This window comes from Schistocerca cancellata, unplaced genomic scaffold (genome assembly GCF_023864275.1).
Source record: "Schistocerca cancellata isolate TAMUIC-IGC-003103 unplaced genomic scaffold, iqSchCanc2.1 HiC_scaffold_782, whole genome shotgun sequence".
Taxonomy (NCBI): Eukaryota; Metazoa; Arthropoda; class Insecta; order Orthoptera; family Acrididae; genus Schistocerca; species Schistocerca cancellata.
Window position 1 is genome coordinate 6,249,391 of NW_026046793.1, and position 20,441 is coordinate 6,269,831.

Consider the following 20,441-nt stretch of genomic DNA (forward strand, 5'->3'; position numbering starts at 1 on the left):
CGCCTCCGTTCCCTCCTTACGACGAGGCCGCTGAAGACTGGGAGGATTATGAGAAGCGTTTGCGGCAACACTTCTCGGCTTTCGGCGTTGTTGACACTCCTATGTTTAATTCGTTATTTCTATCTTGGATTTCCCCACGGATCTATCAGCTGCTATCTCAGTTAGCCCCTCTGCGGGAACCTGCCTCTCTGTCCCTCCAAGAAATGTGTGACTTATTGTCTAACTATTACCGCAGAAACACCCACATCGTTGCCGCCCGCGTGGCGTTCTACCGGTGTCGTAAACAGCCCAATCAATCTTACCGGGCTCGGGTGGCGGAACTACACGGTCTGAGTCAGTTTGTCACGGACACTCAACACGAGTCTTATGCTGATTCAATGGTTAGGGATGTTATTCTAGGGCTTGCTCCTGATAAAGAAGTTAGACAACGTGCCCTACAACTGCCAAACCCGTCATTGTCTGAAGTTCTAAGCATCGCTCAATCCTTTGAAGTGGATCACACTGCTGGCGCGCAAATAGACGTGTGGTGTGACGGAGGCGCTGTACAGTCAAGGTGGTGGTGGGTAGTGTTTAACGTCCCGTCGACAACGGGGTCATTAGAGACGGAGCGCAAGCTCGGGTTAGGGAAGGATTGGGAAGGAAATCGGCCGTGCCCTTTCAAAGGAACCATCCCAGCATTTGCCTGAAACGATTTAGGGAAATCACGGAAAACCTAAATCAGGATGGCTGGAGACGGGATTGAACGTCTGTACAGTCAACTTTCGACACGGACAATTTGCCTGTTTCACAGGGGAACGAAGATGTGGCGGCGGTTCACTCACGTAAACAACGTCGCGTTGGGCCGCGTCGCTCGCAGCGAAAACAGCAACCGCAGAAACAGGTTCGTTCCGCACTTCCTTCTCGTCCACGTTGTTTCGCACAGCATGACGGGGCCACGTGTCCGAAACGTTGGGCCACATGTAATTCGTGTAGGAAAAAAGGCCACATTGCTTCTGTATGTCGGTCCCCTAAAGTTCCTGTCGACGAGGACGAGGCATCGGACACGGATGTTAACTGTGTGCTTTCTCAAACAAATAAGTTGTTTGTTACTGTTCGTGTTCTGGATAAAGACATTCGCATGCAAGTGGACACTGGCTCTGCAGTAACTCTCATTAATTCTCGCACGTATTTGGAGTTGGGCTCCCCTCCCTTGTCTCCAGTTACGCGAAATCTGAGAACTTATAATAAACAGAAAATTCCTATCGTTGGCCAGTTCGATGCTTCCACTGCCTACAAGTCTGTTGTTAGGCCCCTCACGTTTTATGTGGTGGATCATGCGGGCACTGAAAACCTGTTCGGTTATGATTCTTTCCAGTTGTTCGGGTTCTCCGTTGATGATGATGAGCACCTCATCTCTGAGGATATTCCGTATCAACAGCTGGATGGATTGTGTTCTGAATTTCCGTCCGTGTTCTCTGCTGGTCTGGGTCGTGCCAAGGATTTTAAAGCCCACATTACTCTTAAACCTACAGCTCGCCCTAATTTTATCCGGGCACACCCTATTCCGGTGGCGTTGCGTGCACCTGTCGAGGTTGGGATAGACAGGTTAACAGCTTCAGGGATTCTCCTTCCTGTTACCTCCAGCGAATGGGCATCGCCAATCGTGGTGGTTTCTAAACCCAACGGGAGTCTGCGATTGTGTGACGATTTTAAAGCCACTGTCAACGCTCAGAGCCTCACTGACACTTATCCTCTTCCCCGTCCTGAGGAGTTATTTACCAAGCTCACTGGGGGCCAGCTCTTTTCCAAACTTGACTTATCGGAGGCGTACCATCAGTTGCCGTTGGATGCTTCTTCCAAGGAATTTCTCGTCATCAACACTCCTTGTGGGTTGTATCAGTACCAGCGATTACCATTTGGCGTCGTTAGCGTGCCGGCCATTTTTCAGCGGTTTTTGGAACAGCTCACGGCTTCCGTTCCCGGCTGCATCAACTATCTGGATGACATTGTTGTTACGGGGGCCTCCACTGAGGAGAACCTTCGCAATTTGCGTTCACTGTTTCGGGTTTTGCATTCGGCTGGGTTGAAGTGCAATCTGGACAAGTCACAGTTCGTCCAACCCTCCATTGTATATCTTGGTTTCCACTTGTCCCGTGAGGGTATACGTCTTCTACGTCAGCACGTTGCGGCCATTAACCCTCTACTCCGGCCGTCTACGGTCAAAGAACTTCAGGCGTTTCTAGGCAAGATTGCTTATTATCACAAATTCAATCCATCTGCAGCGGCGGTAGCTCATCCTCTGATCAGCTGTTACGCAAAAACGTCCCTTTCTGTTGGTCCGACGAGTGTGAGCAGGCTTTTGTCCGCCTGAAGGCTCATTTGCAGTCGGCGCCTTGTCTTGCCACATTCTGTCCGTGTCAGCACTTGGTTCTGGCGACTGACACATCACAGTATGGCCTACGGGCTGTTCTCGCCCATCGGTATGAGGATGGGTCGGAACGACCCATCACCTATGCTTCCAAGACCCTCAACGATACGCAACGGCGTTACTCTCAAATCGAAAAGGAGGCGCTCGCTATCATTATGCTCTATAAAAGTTCAGCGCTTTTTTTTTATGGTTCTAAGTTTCACCTCATCACCAACCACAAGCCACTGGTCTCTCTGTTCAGCCCATCGGCGTCTCTTCCGGATAAGGCAGCTCACCGCCTGCAACGTTGGGCCTTATACTTTTCTCGTTTTCACTATGAGATTCACTATCGCCCCACGGCCTAGCACACCAACGCTGATGCATTGTCGTGATTGCCGATGGGCCCCGACCCGGTTTTCGATCGTGATGAACTACTCTGTTTCCACATTGATGAGGAAGAACGTCGTGCGGTCGAGGGTTTTCCACTTACAGGTTCGCAGGTCACGTCAGGTACTGCGCCGGACCCGGTCCTGCGTCAGGTGATCGGTTTTGTTCAACGGGGTTGGCTGGACAGGACCAAAGGCCGGGCATCGGATCCCCTTCGCAACTACCATGCCTTGCACCTTCATCTGTTCGTGATGGTGGTGGTGTTCTGGCCACGGATGGCGCATCTCCACGGGTCATGGTGCTAGCCTCTCTTCGCAAAGATGTTCTCAAACTATTGCATGAAGGCCATTGGGGGATTTCTCGGACTAAGTCCCTGGCCCGCAGGCACGTTTATTGGCCCGGTATTGATTTGGACATCGCCCACACGATTGCTGCGTGTGGTCAGTGTGCTCAACGACTGGCTGCACCTCGTACAATGCCCTCTCCGTGGCCTGATCCGGCACAGCCATGGGAACGGGTGCACGCTGGCTTTGCCAGCCCCTTCCTCTGTACTTATTGGCTACTGTTGATCGACGCCGTCTCGAAGTTTCCATTTGTTGTTCGGTATGCGTCACCCACCACTGCGGCGACGATGCTGGCTTTGACCAAAATCTTTGCGCTAGAAGGTCTTCCATCCACGATCGTCACGGACAATGGCCCTCAGTTCTCTTCGCAGACCTTCCGTGATTTTTGTACTGGACAAGGGATTCGTCATGTTACAGCACCGCCCTTCCATCCGCAATCGAATGAGGAGGTCGAGCGCCTTGTCCGCACTTTCAAAAGCCAGATGAAAAAATTCCTTAGTGATTTTTCCACAGATGACGCTCTGCTGCAATTTCTGAGTTCTTATCGCTTCACGCCTCTGCTGAACTCTTGCACGGCCGCCAACCGCGCACTCTACTGCACCTGCTTCACCCTGTCAGGCCTTGTGCTGTGTCCCCTAGTGCGGGAAAATACTCGGTGGGTGCCGACGTGTGGGCACGAGGGTACGGATCTCGCCCTAAATGGATTCCAGGGGTGGTCAAGGCTCTTCGCGGCCACTGGCTTTGTGAAATATGTACGGACGACGGCACGGTTGTTCGCCATTACGACCAGATGCGCCCACGAGTGGTGGGCACGCCGGTGCCACCGCCCCTTCCTTCGCCTCCACCAGCCCGAGAAGCCAGTCCTGTAGCTGCTGCCGATCTACCGTACGTGTTTATGCAGCCGACATCTCTACCGCTTCCGAATACGCCGCCTTCTCCGGGACCCATCTCGCTGGAGCACACCCCCAGGTCCACGACACCTACGGATGCTGCTCCGGAGTTTTCACCCATCATCTCGTCCAGGAGGCACGTTCCACGGACGAGCTTCCGTCCTGGACATTTTCGACCATACTCTCGTGTCTCTCCGTGGGATGTTCTCGGGGCCTCACAAGAGGCCACGGATGTCTCCTCACTGTCCATGTCTCCAAGGAAGTGAGTGTTTTTTTTTTTCAAGGGGAGAAAAGTGTTGTGACAGTGCCACGACATTTAACAGTGCCGCCATGACAGCACGCGCAAATGGTGATAGAGGCGCTCCGCAACTCGGCTGAGCGTGGGAGCGCCACCTAGCTACGAACGGCGCTGGCCGCGTGTCACGGCACGGCACGGCAGTCGAATGAGAGATACTGAGTTGTTGTCATGTAACCAGCTATTGTTTCCAAGTGAGTGTGTTTGAATATCCACGCAATTATTGGCGATTAAAGCTTATAACAACAACTTTATGCGAAATGGAAGTAGTAGCTACAGTTTTGAGGAAAATATGATCCTCCTGTTAATAATTTACCAATGGAGATTTTAGCTTTTAGTGTGACTAATATGCCCCACGTCTATGCCCGGCATATTTTTAGACAATGAATGTTACATTTGTACATGTAACATGACATGTAAGAGCTATGAATCAGCTGGTACTACAAGACTTTCAAATATAAGCTGTAAATGAGGCTATCTTCCACAAAACAGTAGCTAATACTTTCTTTCTGCATTTACTTTTACAGTAATTTAGATTCCTCATACAGGCAATCTAAAGTAGGTCCCCCTCCCTCAGACAACACCTGTAGATTCCAACATCGGTACTGTCATATATTGTTGAAATAACTGTACTGGCTATGGTATATAAAATTTGTAACTGGTTCTAATGTACCATTTGTTACTTAGTATTGCTTGCACCTTGTCCCGCACCTTTCACAGAGTTGGAGTGCTGACTATCTGATTTGGCCGGAGGCTCTTCCTGCCGCCACCCCGTAACCCCCCCCCCCCCCCCCCTCCCAGGACACAGTGTACCCCAGCTGTCTGCATCTAGTGTAAATCATGAATGAGTGCAAACACGTTTCAAATGTCTGCGTGTCTTAACTGAGGTGGGTCGTGGGGACCAGTCTGGTTTACACCTAGAGGGATGTGGAAAACCTCCTAAAAACCACATCCAGGCTCGCTGGCACACCAGCCCTCATCGTTAATCCGTTGGGCAGATTCGATCTGGGGCTGGTGCGTCTACCTGAGCCCAGGAAGCAGCGCATTAGCACTCTCTGCTAACCTGGCGGGTCATACCATTTGTTACTACATCAGTATTATTTCATTTTCTACACTGACTGGCACACCTCATTAAGAAGCCCAACATAATTTTCTGTAGATGGACTTTGTACTGTAGTTTCTAATATTACATGCAGCATGTCTTATGATGTAAGAGTTTCGATCCTCTACTTTTAATAAGATAGCACAAGTGAGAATAACAAATATATGTCAGTGAATATTGCACCAATAGCTTACCTGATATCATTGGTCACCCACAGATCAGACTCAACATCTTTGGTCATGCCACAACAGTTGTGCCTATACTATGATGTGGCAGCTTCCCAGTTTTGTCAGCTAAGGGACCTAATCACGTACACTATTGTATTGTCTGTGCCACAAACACACAGAAATATGATGCCTACCTGTCCACATGTACCAGTGATATATCAGAATGTGAAATGAAGCTGGAAGTTTATAGCAGGTAAGTATCTTGGATTAGGAAGTATATGTATTTGCAAGAGCTTGTAGAGAATTGACAGATAAACCAACGTCACCATTTTTTAATGTATTACAGGTGCTTTAAAATCACCCACGGTTGAACTTAGTCAGTTTCAAAGATGATAAGAACACAGACTACTTGGACCACGTTTCCATTCTCTGATCACATTGAGACTGTGGGGACTGTGTGTAGCTTATCTGATTTCTGTAACTTTTGAAGACTGCTGTAAATGTATTTTAATATCTGATCACTATTTAAAGATGTGATGTTGCTTAGTACATGATAGGAATTTTGTGAAAAAGGTCATTCCAAAGACTTCTAAGAATCAGCATGTACTTATTACAGAACAACTGCAGTTTTATGTAACAACCAGTATAATCATTGATATGTCAGAATCAGTACTGCAAAATAAAAAGCAAATTTCCATGATTTTTCTGTTACTTTTTTAGACAGTCCCTTCTCTGGTTGGGACAAACAGTTGTGAGAGGTACAAATCTCTGTTTGAGAAAATGGAGCAGTATTTTGTAAAATCTACATGAAAAATACACAGTATAAAATATACAGGTGTTTGTGAGTTAGTTAAATGCTGTCTATTACAAACCATACTCAATTCCCCCCATTATGGCTAACATGGGAATAAGTATTGAAAGGAGTAATGATACAGTAGACCTTACAAGGAATCACAAGAAGCTAAAAAGTTGAATATTTCAATATTTACAGGCACTGGATTACTCAAGCGCACGACATCATCCCAAATCTAACATTTGCCGTCTATTCAGCAGGAATGGTGAATAAATTCAAAAGTATCGGCACTGGTGCAACTAGACTCTCACCTTTGATTTCTTCTAGATTTCATAAGCAGTGTAACTGGAGTAATAAGAATGGCAACACTGTTGACGGAGCGACAACACTTTACCCTCCACCTCCCGTAACAACCAGAGGTAGCAGCACAGTGGATGAAAGAGAGAGAGAGAGAGAGAGAGAGAGAGAGAGAGAGAGAGAGAGAGAGAGAGAGAGAGAGAGAGAGGGGGGGGGGGGGGGGCGCAATACTGACCCTACGACTTATCTCGGAAGATAAGTTAAGGAAAGGCAAACCTACATTTCTAGCATTTTTACACTTAGAGAAAGCTTTTGACAATGTTGACTGGAATACTCATTCAAATCCTGAAGGTGGCCGTGGTGAAATACAGGGAGCAAAAGGCTTTTACAATTTGTGCAGAAACCAGATGGCAGTTATAAGAGTCGAGGGACATGAAAGGGAAGGAGTGGTTGGGAAGGGGGTGAGACAGGGTTGTAACCTATCCCCAATGCTATTCAATCTGTATATTGAGCAAGCAGTAAAGGAAAGAAAAGAAAAATTCGGAGTAGGTATTAAAATCCATGGAGAAGATATAAAAACTTTAAGGTTCACAGATGACATTGTAATTCTGTCAGAGACAGCAAAGGACCTGGAAGAGCAGCTGAACGGAATGGACAGTGTCTTGAAAGGATGATTTAAGATTAACGTCAACAAAAGCGAAACAAGGATAATGGAGTTTAGTCGAATAAAATCAGGTGATGCTGAGGGAATTAGACTAGGAAACTTGAAACTAAGTGGTAGATGAGTTTTGCTATTTGCGGAGCAAAATAACTGACAATGGTCAAAATAGAGAGGATATAAAATGTAGACTGGCAATGGCAAGGGAAGTGTTTCTGAAGAAGAGAAATTTGTTAACATCGGTACAGATTTAAGTGTCAGGAAGTCTTTTTTCCTGAAAATATTCGTATGGAGTGTAGCCATGTACGGAGGTGAAACATGGACAATAAATAGTTTAGACAAAAAGAGAATAGAAGCCTACGAAATGTGGTGCTACAGAAGAATGCTCAAGATTAGGTGGGTATATCACGTAACTAATGAGGAGGTACTGAATAGAATTGGGGAGAAGAGAAATTTGTGGCACAACCTGACTAGAAGAAGGGATCGGTTGGTAGGACACCTCCTGAGGCATCACAGGATCACTAATTTAGTATTGGAGGGAAGCATGGAGGGTAAAAATCGCAGAAGGATGTAGGTTGCAGTAGTTACTCAGAGATGACGACGGTTGCGTAGGATAGAGCAGTATGGAGAGCTGCATCAAACCAGTCTCTGGACTGAAGACTGCGGCAACAACAACAACAACAACAACAACAACAACAACAACACTTTGAAAGAATAGAAGTAAGTATTTGGAAATACAGACCACTCAGTGCTTTAGTAGTTACTTACTAGAACTATGCACTGCATATGTCCAATGGTATATTATTTCAGCTTACATATGTAATGTGTATGTAGGACAAAAGCTAATACTTACATATCTTTCATCAAGTGCATTAAGTTTCTTTTCAGCATCAAGTAGAACAACACGGAGAAAGTCTCTGTCGCAACGAAGTGAGCTACCAGCCGAAATTATTTCCTTCAGTGAACGGCAGACTATATCACTAGTCTGTCTCGTAACTTGAAGCTTTGCCCATTCTCTTACAACTTCTATGTCTGCTGAATCTGATAATGCGTGCTGAAAATGGACAGAACATTTACATTGCAAAAAATTCAAGTATATAATTACAAATTGATTTGCTTTCTTTCCAGCTACCGTGCTAAATATCTGACACAGCTGCAACATCCCTGGTATAAGGACAGCTGTCACTGCCCACTAAACAGTCAATCGACAACCTTATCAGTAGTATTAGTCAAACAATATTATTGCACCTGAGGGTGACGGCACTGTAGTCAGCTTATCACGAGATCTCACCGTGATATTTTGTGAGGACATGCTGAACCACTTGACAGTATATGCACAACTGTCTTAAAGCAATTCACAGTGTGATGCACTTTCCTTAATCACAACTCTAGTTGTTTACTGTAACACCACTGCACGTTTCCGGTAATGCCTACAGGAGGTCAAGTGGAACAATTTCGTGGTCAGGTAGCACAATCCTGTAAAACTACGGTAATTTTAAAAGCTCGCCAGTTACGGTGCCGACCTAAAATATATCGATACTAAATATTACCGTTTCTTGTTCTCAAAACTTAATCCACACGCACTACAATCAATCCTGTCGGAGGAACATCCACAACTGAGAATTATACCAGAGGCTGAAAATACTGCCACAGTTGCAAGGTCATTTTATTTAACACACGACCACTTTTTCAGGTGTCGTACTGAAAATAGGAAGTTATAGGAGATAATTTTTACAAGCAGCAAACATAAAAATCCATAAATTTGAAAACATTTATAAATTGTTGGTTGGGCCAGGTGCTGTGAAACCTAAGTCAATGCCAAAGTAACACAAGACAGTACTACGGAAGACTGTCCGGGTAAAGAAATATGCACAGAATACCAGAACACTTACACTCGGTGCAGTGACTCCGAGAGCCACAGTGGCGAGTACAAGATGCCGTGTGCTACCAACGAGTGCACAGCTCGGAGTAGAGCAGGCACGAAGGAGGAAGCAAACTGGTAAACCAGAGTGGCAAAAGTACTGCCATCTATTGGCGGGAAGAAGAACGCGAGACCACTAGCCCGGCCATTCCCAATCTGAATTGGTGATTTACATTAAAAAACATTACACAAAAAATGTTAACAGTGCATTACGCACGGTAAAGAAAGATGTCGACCGAGGCAGCACAGAACTGTAGTAAAACTGAGTGGAAGCTGTGACATAAAATTTATGTAACGTATTACCTGCGCCCATCGGAAGCACACCACGTCTTCTACTCGTCCGACACGGCCCTCGGGGTCACAGTACCGAGCGTAAGTGTTCCGGTATTATTTACACATTTCTTTACCCGGGCAGTCTTCCGTAGTGCTGCCCGACGTCACTTTGGCACCGATTTACGTTTCGCGGCACCTAGCCCGACCGCCAGTTTTTAAATTTATGGATTTTTTGTTTTCTTTGTGCGTTTTCCGAGTGTAAAAATTATTTCCAGTCTCTTACTGTTTCCAGTACGACAACTGAAGATGGGCATATTAATAGCTCAAAACTGGTCGTGTGTTAAATAAAAGACTCTTACAACTGTAGCAGTATTTTCAACCACTGGCCACACGCATTAGTCACGACTGACAGTAATAATTGTTCAGTGACATGTTTTTATTATTTTATATACGATTTCTCTCGTGAATTGGTGCCGACTCAGAAGAACAGTACACATTAATTATTAATAATACAGGGTTAGCCAAAAGTCTTAACACTTGAAAATTCAATACTTCGCAAAATAACATAGGTAGTGATGTAAAAATTTACACATGCTTGAAATGACATAGGGTTTTATTGAAACCAAAAAGTGTGCAAAATAACCAACAGATAGCACTTTGTACGATACAAAAGCAATAATTAGGTTGCTAGGCAAGCTTTCAGAGGCAGAGGCTGCTCCTATAGGCAGAAGAGCTGAAGGGGAAGGAAGAGAGGTGAAGGAAAAGGACTGGAGAGGTCCAGGAAAAGGCACAGATTTGGGGAAAATCACCCAGAACTGCGTGTCAGGGAAGACTTGACGGACGGGATGGAAAGGAAAGATGCTGTGTTCCATCTGTGTTCTGCCACTGGTTGACGAGTAAATCTTATCTATTCAATTACATTCCATTATCAAAAATTGTTTTCATTGTTATAAAAGCAATACTTAGCACAACAATCAATTTTCAGTAAAGATTATCTTTATAACAAGCACTCAAGATTAATCACATACAGTTTATGTTCCTCACCTATATCTACAGTAATGATATAGGCTGAGGCAGAAACATCAACTTACACGATGTACAGGCAGGATTAATCCCATTTCACTCACTGCCAAGGCACTATTCCAATATTGGAGAGCCTCTGCAATACTGACGCGAGTTTAGAAGTGGAATAGCAATGGGCTGAGGTGTGAACTGGAATTTGTATATGGGAGGGAGATTACGAGAGTATTCACTGCAGCTCTGGTAGCAGCGGCAACTTTGGCATAACATCAGCATGTCTGTGTAGTGAGCAGGAAACCCAGGATTCCAATTTCAGTACAGTACAAATTTTAGTTCATTGCTTTAGCCTGCAGCATTACTGTAAATGCTCAACATGTCCGCTGCTCATCAACAATACCTGTGGTTGATGGACTGTGTCGTGAACAGCACTGTACAGCAGATCAGTAGGCACGACGAGAAATTGCCATCTGATTGTACCACAGCAAGTTACGAGGGCAGTTTGAGAAGTTCTCAGAACGAAATAGAAAAAAAAAGTACTTACATCACTGAAATGTTTGTTATTTTTCAGTGTAGTCTCCTTGTAGGTTAATGCACTGGGTCCAACGATGTTCCATTGCCTTGATCCCATCTCAAAAATGAGTTTCCTACAGGCCTGCAAAACAGTTGCCAATTCCGGCCATCAATTCTTCATTTAAAGTGAAGCTTCATCCACCAAGAAAAAGTTTCAGTTTTTGTAAGATATGGAAGTCCAGTGGAGCTACATCAGGTGAATAAGGCAGGTGTGGCAACAATTAATGCCTTAGTTTGTGTAATTTTGCCATGGTGATGGTACATGTGTGCGGATGCGCATTGTCTTGAGGGAAGATCACTTTCTTCCTTGCTAACTTTCCTCCTTGGTCTTTTTGTTGCAATTTGTCCAGGATAATAGCATAGTATTCTTCAGTAACTTTTTGCCCAGTGGGGAGATAATCTACAAGTACAAACAGGATCCCTTTTGCTTCCCAGAACACTAATGCCATGACCTGAAGGAGTTGCCTTTGCTTTCTTCCTGGGGTATAGTAGTGCACCCAAGTTTCATCTGCGGTCACAAACCGGTGAAAAAATCCTGTTCGTTTCTCTTAAAACAGGCCAAACATTGTTCTGATATGTCCATTCTCGTGCGTTTTTGATCCAGCGTCAAGAGTCACGGCACCCATCTTGCAGATAATTCTTTCATTTCTAATTCTTCAGTTAAAATACGATATGCCCTTTCAGATGACATCTGGCAAGCGTGAGCAATTTCACACGCTTTTGCAATTACTTCTGGAGTAATGACATCTCGGCTGACCATTGCGCGGATCATCTAAGCACTCCTGACCGAATGTAAATTCATCTGTCCACTTGGCAACTGTTGTATATGAAGGAGCAGAGTCCTCCAGTGTATTCTGGAAATCGGCATCAATGCCTTTGCTTTCATACCTTTCTGTACAAAGTACTTAATAACTGCTCGAATCTCAATTTTTTACTCTTCGCAAATTACTTTGCAGGAACAACAACAGAGCCACATTACCACAACAGTTTTTTCCCCAAGAGTACTGATGTGTCACGTGTTTACAGGCAACAGTCCAATGAATATATGTGATATGTGTTGTAATAGTGCTGAACTCTTGTGGTGATTCCGAAACTTTTCAATCCTCCCTTGTATTATGAGTTGTCATCTTGCATTGAAAGCGTAGCTTGGCATGGAGCCATGAGGAGAGCAGATTTTGTTTCTCACACACTGGCTACTGGGCCGTGCGAGCCATGTCCTTGACTAAAGCTGCATGCAATACATTCCTCATACCCTCTACGAATCTAAGTAGTACTATTAAATATTAATCTATTTCATACTTTGTATACCAAATTCTATTGATAACACAACCATAGTGTTAAATTTTCAAATCAATAACCTCCATACTTCTGGAGATACAAACTTTTATTTAAAACAAACAGTAACGGTGCTGGCATTGTGAAACTGAATTACGGACCGTAAAGTATTCATCTTTTGTATGAACTGAAACTACAGCCATGGACGGATGGATGGAGAATGGCATACATAAGCTGAGAATGTGATATTTCATTAGAACTATGCAAATGTATGCATGAGAAAGTTTGTGCAATACGGGAATTTGCAACTTATGTCCGAGTCAGCTTGATTTTGTAAATGGCAGAAACGCAGCCAGAAGGGGTGTTGAGTATAAAGTTTGTTAATTATTTGTTTTGTGGAAAGGGATCATATTTTGTTTTCATTAAATTTTATTTAGTTGCCACCATACAACTGCAATCTGAATGCAACCGAGTTTGCACAGGCCAAACTGAAACGACAATTCAGAGAACAAAATGTTATGAGGGATATCTCTGCTGAGAAGGGGGAGAGGGGGGGGGGGTTGATTTGGGGGAAGGCACCAAATAGCGAGGTCATCAGTCTCATCGGATTAGGAAAGGATGGGGAATGAAGTCGGCCATGCCCTTTCAAAGAAACCACCTCGGCATTTGCCTGAAGCGATTTAGGGAAATCTTGGAAAACCTAAATCAGGATGGCTGGACACGGGATTGAACTGTCGTCCTGCCAAATGCGAGTCCACATTGCAAACCACTATGCTACCTCGGATATCTCTGCCGGAAACATGTCAAATCTCGCCAATGCTGCCTATCAGTCTATCACCAGTGAGGGTGGGAACCTTACTGTTGAAAATGTGAGAGCTGGAGGAAGATTACTGGAGGCGCATCAGTGTGATGAAAATTGCCGTTGACAACACTGTCATTAACACGTGTCCATCCAGCACCACCGAATCTGTCCACTAGCATGGACACAACCATGGACAACTGCAGTGGAAGCAACTAGTTTTGTAAGATTTTAGTTCTACCTACACATTCCTCATTGTTTTTGGAAGTAATACTTATATTGTAGTAATAACTGTTTTCAATTACTCAAACATTAAGGTGATGCTTATTCCATTTCTTTTATAAGCTGCAGCTGTAAGCTGGCTGTCCTATGAGAAGGAGGTGGAGCTTGTCGCAACAGCCAATGTGCTACGAGCCGTATGCGAGCCTCTACTCCCAGCATTCTACAACCGGCAGCCAAGTGAAAGTTTGCGATCAGTAATTGCCTTGGTGTATAAATGCAATTTGTTTTATTTGCTGGGGATACGATCAGGTCTGGTATTATAATCTCCACAAAAAATTGCCACAATCTAGGTGGTGGTTGTTGGGATGTTTAAGGGGGACTAAACAGCGAAGGTCATCAGTCCCCCATTCCAAAATCAGGCGAGCCGAAAATCTACGGAGCAGGTAAAAACCAAAGGGGGAGGAGACGACCCCCCAGGCGCTAAAAGAACACAAATGGAGCAACAAACATTACAGACAAGAACAGGACAGAGGAACACCAGACAGAAAGAAGCAGAAGAAAGGAAGACGGCCGGAGACTGGTTGACTGACCACGAGAACAAAAAAGGGAAAGAGCCAACCATCTCACGACACAGCAGAACAGCAACAGACACAAGGACAAAAGACACAGAAAAGGAAAGGTGCAGGACCTCCCTAAATCGAACCATAAAACGGACTACCACGGATAAAATTTAAAACGGCATCAGCCATGGAGGCATCGTCAGATAAAACCAAAGCCAAAGTGCCCGGGAGATTAAAAGATTGCCGGAGTGTGCGCAGTCGAGGACACTCCAGCAAAATGTGGCCGACCGTCAGCCGGGACCCACACCGACACAGGGGGGGATCCTCCTGACGCAACAGATGGCCGTGCGTCAGGTATGTATGGCCGATGCGCAGCCGACACAGGACTACCGAGTCCCTGCGAGAAGCCCGCAGGGAGGAACGCCACACATCGGTCGTCCCCTTGACAGCCCGCAGTTTATTCGGGGATGTCATGCCACGCCACTCAGCAGCCCACATCCCAATCAGCTTACGGCGCAACACCATCTGCTGGTCGCGAGCCGTAAGGCCGACCTCCAAAGCCGGGGCGTCGATCGCCCCTTTGGCCAGCCTGTCGACACGTTCGTTCCATGGGATGCCAACATGACCGGGCGTCCAAACCAGGACCACCGAACGACCAGAACGGGCAATGGCGGAAACAGTCTCCTGAATGGAGGACACCAGAGGAGAGGAGGGATAGCAGCGGTCGATGGCCTGAAGGCTGCTCAGGGAGTCACTGCAGATGACGACGGACCTACCTGAGCAGAAACGCATATGCTCAAGAGCGCGCAATATGGCCACCAGCTCTGCAGTAAATATACTGCAGCCAGCCGGCAAGGAGCGTTGCTCAACATGAGCAGCATGAGCAAAAGAGTAGGCAGTGCGACCATCAACCAGGGAACCATCAGTGTAGACAGTCTCACAGTCCGAAAATGAGGCGAGGAGAGCAAGAAAACGGCGACGGAGGGCCACAGGCGGAACCGAGTCCTTGGGTCCCTGTGCCAAGTCCAGACGGACGGACGGCCGGGACAAACACCAGGGAGGCGTAGGTGCACGGACCCGGAAGGGAGGCAGAAGAGGGAATGAACCCAATTCCGACAGCAGGGACTGAACGCGGACAGCGACGGAAAGCCCAGACCTAGGTCGCCGTTCGGGCAGATGGAGGACCATAGCAGGGAAAAGCAGGCGACGATTGGGATGATCTGGCGAGCAATGAACGTGGACAGCATAGTCGACGAGCAGACGATGGCGGCGAATCCGCAGCGGGGGAACCCCGGCCTCCACCAGTAGACTATCCACGGGGCTGGTGCGAAAAGCGCCAGTGGCAAGCCTAACCCCACAGTGGTGTATGGGGTCTAACAACTTCAACACTGAGGGGGACGCAGACCCATAGGCCAGGCTCCCATAATCAAGCCGGGACTGCACAAGGGCTCGGTACAACCGCAGCAGCGTGCAGCGATCTGCACCCCAAGACGTGTGGCTAAGGCAGCGGAGGGCGTTGAGGTGCCGCCAGCAATTTTGCTTCAGCTGAGTAACATGAGGAACCCATGTGAGCCGGGCATCAAACACGAGTCCCAAGAAGCGGCAAGTGTCCACCACTTCAAGCAGGTGGCCGTCGAGGTAAAGTTCAGGATGAGGGTGGACCGTCCGACGCCTGCAGAAGTGCATAACTCGAGTCTTGGGTGCAGAGAACTGAAAACCGTGAGTCAGAGCCCATGATACTGCCTTGCGAACGGCGACTTGCAGCCTGCGTTCGGCGACTCCCGTAGTCGTGGAGCTAAATGAGATGCAGAAGTCGTCGGCATACAAAGGAGACACCGACGACCCCACTGCTGCAGCCAGACCATTAATAGCCACTAAAAATAAGGAGACGCTCAACACCGAGCCCTGCGGGACCCCATTTTCCTGTATGTAAGAGGAACTAGAGGTGGCACCGACTTGCACCCGGAAAGAGCGGCGCAATAAAAAGCTTTGAATAAAAGCCGGGAGCCGACCACGAAGACCCCACTCATGCAATGTGGCGAGGATGTGATGCCTCCATGTGGTGTCATACGCCTTCCGCAGATCGAAAAACACAGCAACGAGATGCTGACGTCGGGCAAAGGCCATACGGACAGCAGATTCCAGCCGCACCAAATTGTCCACTGCAGACCGGCCCCGACGGAAGCCACCCTGGGATGGAGCGAGGAGACCGCGCGACTCAAGGACCCAACACAAACGCCGCCCCACCATACGTTCGAGCAATTTGCACAAAACGTTGGTGAGGGTAATGGGACGATAGCTGTCCACCGCCAGTGGGTCCGCACCGGGCTTCAAGATGGGGACAATAACACCCTCTCGCCATTGCGACGGGAACACGTCTTCACTCCAAATGCGATTAAATATCGCGAGAATGTGTCTCTGGCAGTCCCTGGAGAGATGCTTCAGCATCTGTGCGTGGATGCAGTCCGGTCCTGGTGCTGTATCAGGGCAATCGGCGAGGGCAGCGAGGAATTCCCTCTCGCTGAAAGGAGCATTGTAAGTTTCAGAACGACGCGTGTGGAACGATAATGGCGTCTGCTCGGCCCGCTCCTTGAGAGAGCGAGAGGCGGGGGGATAAGCTGCAGTCGCAGAGCTCGTAGCGAAGTGCGCAGCAAGGTGTTCAGCAATGGCGGCAGCGTCCGTGCACACAGCGCCGTCCAAAGAGATCCCAGGGACACCCGTAGGGGTCTGGTGTCCATAAATCCGCCGTATCCGGGACCACACGAGCGAGGGGGAAACACGGGAGCCCAAGGAGGAAACATACCGCTCCCAGCACTCCTGCTTACGCCGTGCAATAAGACGGCGGGCGAAGGCACGGAGCCTCTTAAAGGCGATGAGGGTCTCCAGAGACGGGTGCCGCCTATGACGCTGGAGAGCCCGCCTACGGTCGCGAATAGTCTCAGCAATCTCCGGCGACCACCAGGGGACAGCCTTCCTCCGAGGGAGGCCAGAAGAACGGGGGATGGAAGCCTCGGCCGCTGAAATGATGGACGTGGTTAAAACACGAACCACCTCGTCAGTGTCACCCTGTGGGGGAGACTCAATGGTTGCAGCGGAAGTAAAAGCTGGCCAGTCAGCCCTGTGGAGAGCCCAGCGGGGCAAGCGCCCAGAAGAATGACACTGGGGCAGTGACAAATAGATGGGAAAATGGTCACTACCACACAGGTCAGGGTGCACTCTCCAGTGGAGGGATGGGAGAAGGCCAGGGCTGCAAATAGAGAGATCGATGGCCGAGAACGAGCCATGGGCCACACTGAAATGCGTGGGAGCACCGGTGTTCAAGAGGCTAAGGTCGAGCTGAGCCAACACATGCTCCACGGCCCGACCGCGAACATCGGAGACAGTCCCACCCCATAGAGGGTTGTGGGCATTGAAATCACCCAGCAGCAAAAAAGGTGGCGGCAGTTCGGCTATCAGAGCAGCCAGGACATGCTGTGCGACAACACCATCAGGTGGAAGGTAAATACTGCAGACGGTGATAGCCTGTGGCGTCCACACCCGAACAGCGACAGCCTCAAGCTGTTTGTAGAGGTACAAACTCGCTGTGAAGAGAGTTAAGGACATAGATGCAGACGCCACCAGACACCCTTTCATAAGCTGCTCGGTTCTTAAAATAACCCCGATACCCACGGAGGGCGGGGGTTCGCAGTGCTTGAAACCAAGTTTCCTGCAGAGCAATGCAAAGGAAAGGATGACGGCTGAGAAGTTGGCGGAGCTCAGCTAGATGGTGGAAAAAACCGCTGCAGTTCCACTGGAGGATGGTATTAGCCATGGATGGGAAAGGCGTGAAGGGACTGGGGAGGCAGATTACGCCTCCGGGGCCCCTGCTGCTACTGAGTCACCACCTGGACAACAGCTGTCTATTGCATCCGAGGGACTGGCGAGATCCATGTCCTCAGCGGACGTCAGGATCTTCACCTCATCTTCGGACGCAGAGGGAGAAGGTTGCGGTGGGACAGGTGCCACCGCAATTTCAGGATGCTTGGGAGCCTTTTTCTTCGACTGCTTTGCGCACTGAGCCTTAGGTGGTTCTGGCTGGGAGGGCCTCACTGGGTCAGTCTCTGGGACTGAAGACGACCGTGACGCCCTACGACCAGCGACCGGTGGTTGTTTGACAACCTTGCGGGTGTCCGCTTTGGCACTGGGCAAAGCCTGGGATGGGAGGGCCCCAAGGGACCCCTTCTGAGCGAGAGGAGCCGAAGAAGGCTCACGCTTCTCCGGCTGTGAAGGGGGAACAGATGTCCCCGGTGGTTGGGGTGGTGTTGCTCCTGAAGAAGATGGAGCAGGAGCAACAGGGAGTGAAGTGCCCCCCACAACCAAGGGGGCCGGTGAATGCTGACCGAGCTGAGATCGAACTGGTGTTGCAGCAGCGGCATAACTAGTTGGCATTGGCACAGGATGTAGCCGCTCAAATTTCCGCCTTGCCTCGGTGTAGGACAGGCGGTCCAGGGTCTTATATTACATTATCTTCCTTTCTTTCTGGAAGATCCTACAGTCCGGCGAGCAGGGGGAATGGTGTTCTCCGCAGTTAACACAGATAGGAGGCGGGGCACATGGAGTATCAGGATGCGAAGGACGTCCACAATCCCGACACGTGATGCTGGAAGTACAGCGAGATGACATGTGCCCGAACTTCCAGCATTTAAAACACCGCATCGGAGGAGGGATGTATGGCTTCGCATCACAACGGTAAACCATCACCTTAACCTTTTCGGGTAAGACATCACCCTCAAAGGCCAAGATGAAGGCACCGGTGGCTACCTGATTATCCCTCGGACCCCGATGGACGCGCCGGACGAAGTGAACACCTCGTCGTTCGAGGTTGGCGCGTAATTCATCGTCGGACTGCAGAAGAAGATCCCTGTGGAATATAATACCCTGGACCATGTTCAGACTCTTATGCGGCGTGATGTTAACTGAAACATCCCCCAACTTGTCACAATTGAGCAACCTCCGTGACTGGGCAGAGGATGCCGTTTTGATGAGCACAGAACCAGAGCGCATCTTGGACAAGCCCTCCACCTCCCCGAACTTGTCCTCTAAATGCTCCACAAAAAACTGGGGCTTGGTTGACATAAACGATTCCCCATCAACTCGCGTACACACAAGGAACCGGGGTGAATAGTCTCCACTGCCTTCTTTTGCCATACGTTCCTCCCATGGAGTGGCCAGGGAGGGAAATGATCGTGGATCGTATTTCCTGCCGTTGAGGTTAGACCTCGATCGCTTAGAGACTGCTGGTGGTGGCCCACCAGCGAGAGATGATGTACCACGCTTCATTGCGGGTCATCCGCCCTGATGCCACCTACTCCGACCAAGGGCCCTCCCCACGGGCGCCACCCAGCCACAGCAAAGGCCACCTGGCAGGATGGCCGTTGCCGGGAGTCCTGATACCCCAGGAGGATAGGCATCTACTCCTTGGCATACGTGAGGAGTTAACGGCGCAGGCATCAGTAGAGCGATCCCTGTGTTGTCAGGGGGCTACAACCAAGAGGGTACATGGCGGCCCCACCACAACGGACTGGCTACCGTGCTGGATCTTAGGTGCAAAAATGGCCAAGGTCGTCGTCGCAGTTAAAAGAAACACTGCAGAGTGCAGTGTGGTAATCGCCCAAGAGATCGAAAACGAGCGGGACACCATTGCAACGACGAGAAAGACGGCTAAAGGTCTAATTGCACGACGGATACAGTGCACCATGTAAGGCGCCCTTCCCCAATTGGCTCGCTCTTCGGAATAATTTAGAAAGATGGAGGTCAAACCCGAGAGGGGACCATCACATAAGGCCAAAACATGTGAGACTCCTTTTAGTCGCCTCTTACGACAGGCAGGAATACCGCGGGCCTATTCTAACCCCCGAACCCCCAGGGGGGGCCACAATCTAGTTCACTTACATGCAATGAAGTCAAGTCATAAAACAGATGCAGGAGTATCACATTCATACTGATAGAACATGTTGTTGAAGTATGCTCTTTTCCTATGAGATTGACAATACATTTCCTATTTCAAAGAACTGCATCTGTAGTGGGATGAATGGAATAATGTGTTGTATATACTGAAGTATTCATTTCAAGACTCTAAACACATTTCTTCTGTTTATAAACAATTTGTTTCTTGTCTGGGAGAAAGTATTAAATTTTGGGGAAAAAAAGCAGTTTCCTAAGATTTAAGATAAATTTAAGGGTTGGGAAGTCTTTCCTTCTTTCCTGCAGATATTCATATGGTGTGTAGCATTGTGCAGACATGTAATATGGTTTGGACGAGAAGGAAGATTATATGGGCAGATCAAATAACTAATGAACTAAATTGGAGAAACAAGAAATTTATGGCACAACTTGGCTAAAATACCAGATCAGTTGGTAGAACACATCCTGAGGCACGAAGGGATTGTCAATTTTCTAACGGAGGGAAGTGCGAGGGGTAAAAACTGTAGGAGAGAACAAGG

General features: G+C 48.1%; 1 protein-coding gene across 16 annotated transcripts in view; it reads right to left on the minus strand.

Moving 5' to 3' along the window:
• Positions 1-20,441, minus strand: part of LOC126143126 (disks large homolog 5-like) — a 556,312-nt gene that overhangs the window by 501,254 nt on the left and 34,617 nt on the right. For 5 of the 16 annotated variants that reach the window (XM_049915335.1, XM_049915334.1, XM_049915333.1 and 2 more), the window contains exon 6: positions 8,173-8,373. The exons of the other annotated variants lie outside the window; for them this stretch is intronic. In XM_049915335.1, coding sequence (XP_049771292.1) covers positions 8,173-8,373 — 201 coding nt within the window. The remainder of the gene's footprint in view (positions 1-8,172; positions 8,374-20,441) is intronic. 16 annotated transcript variants of the gene reach the window in all.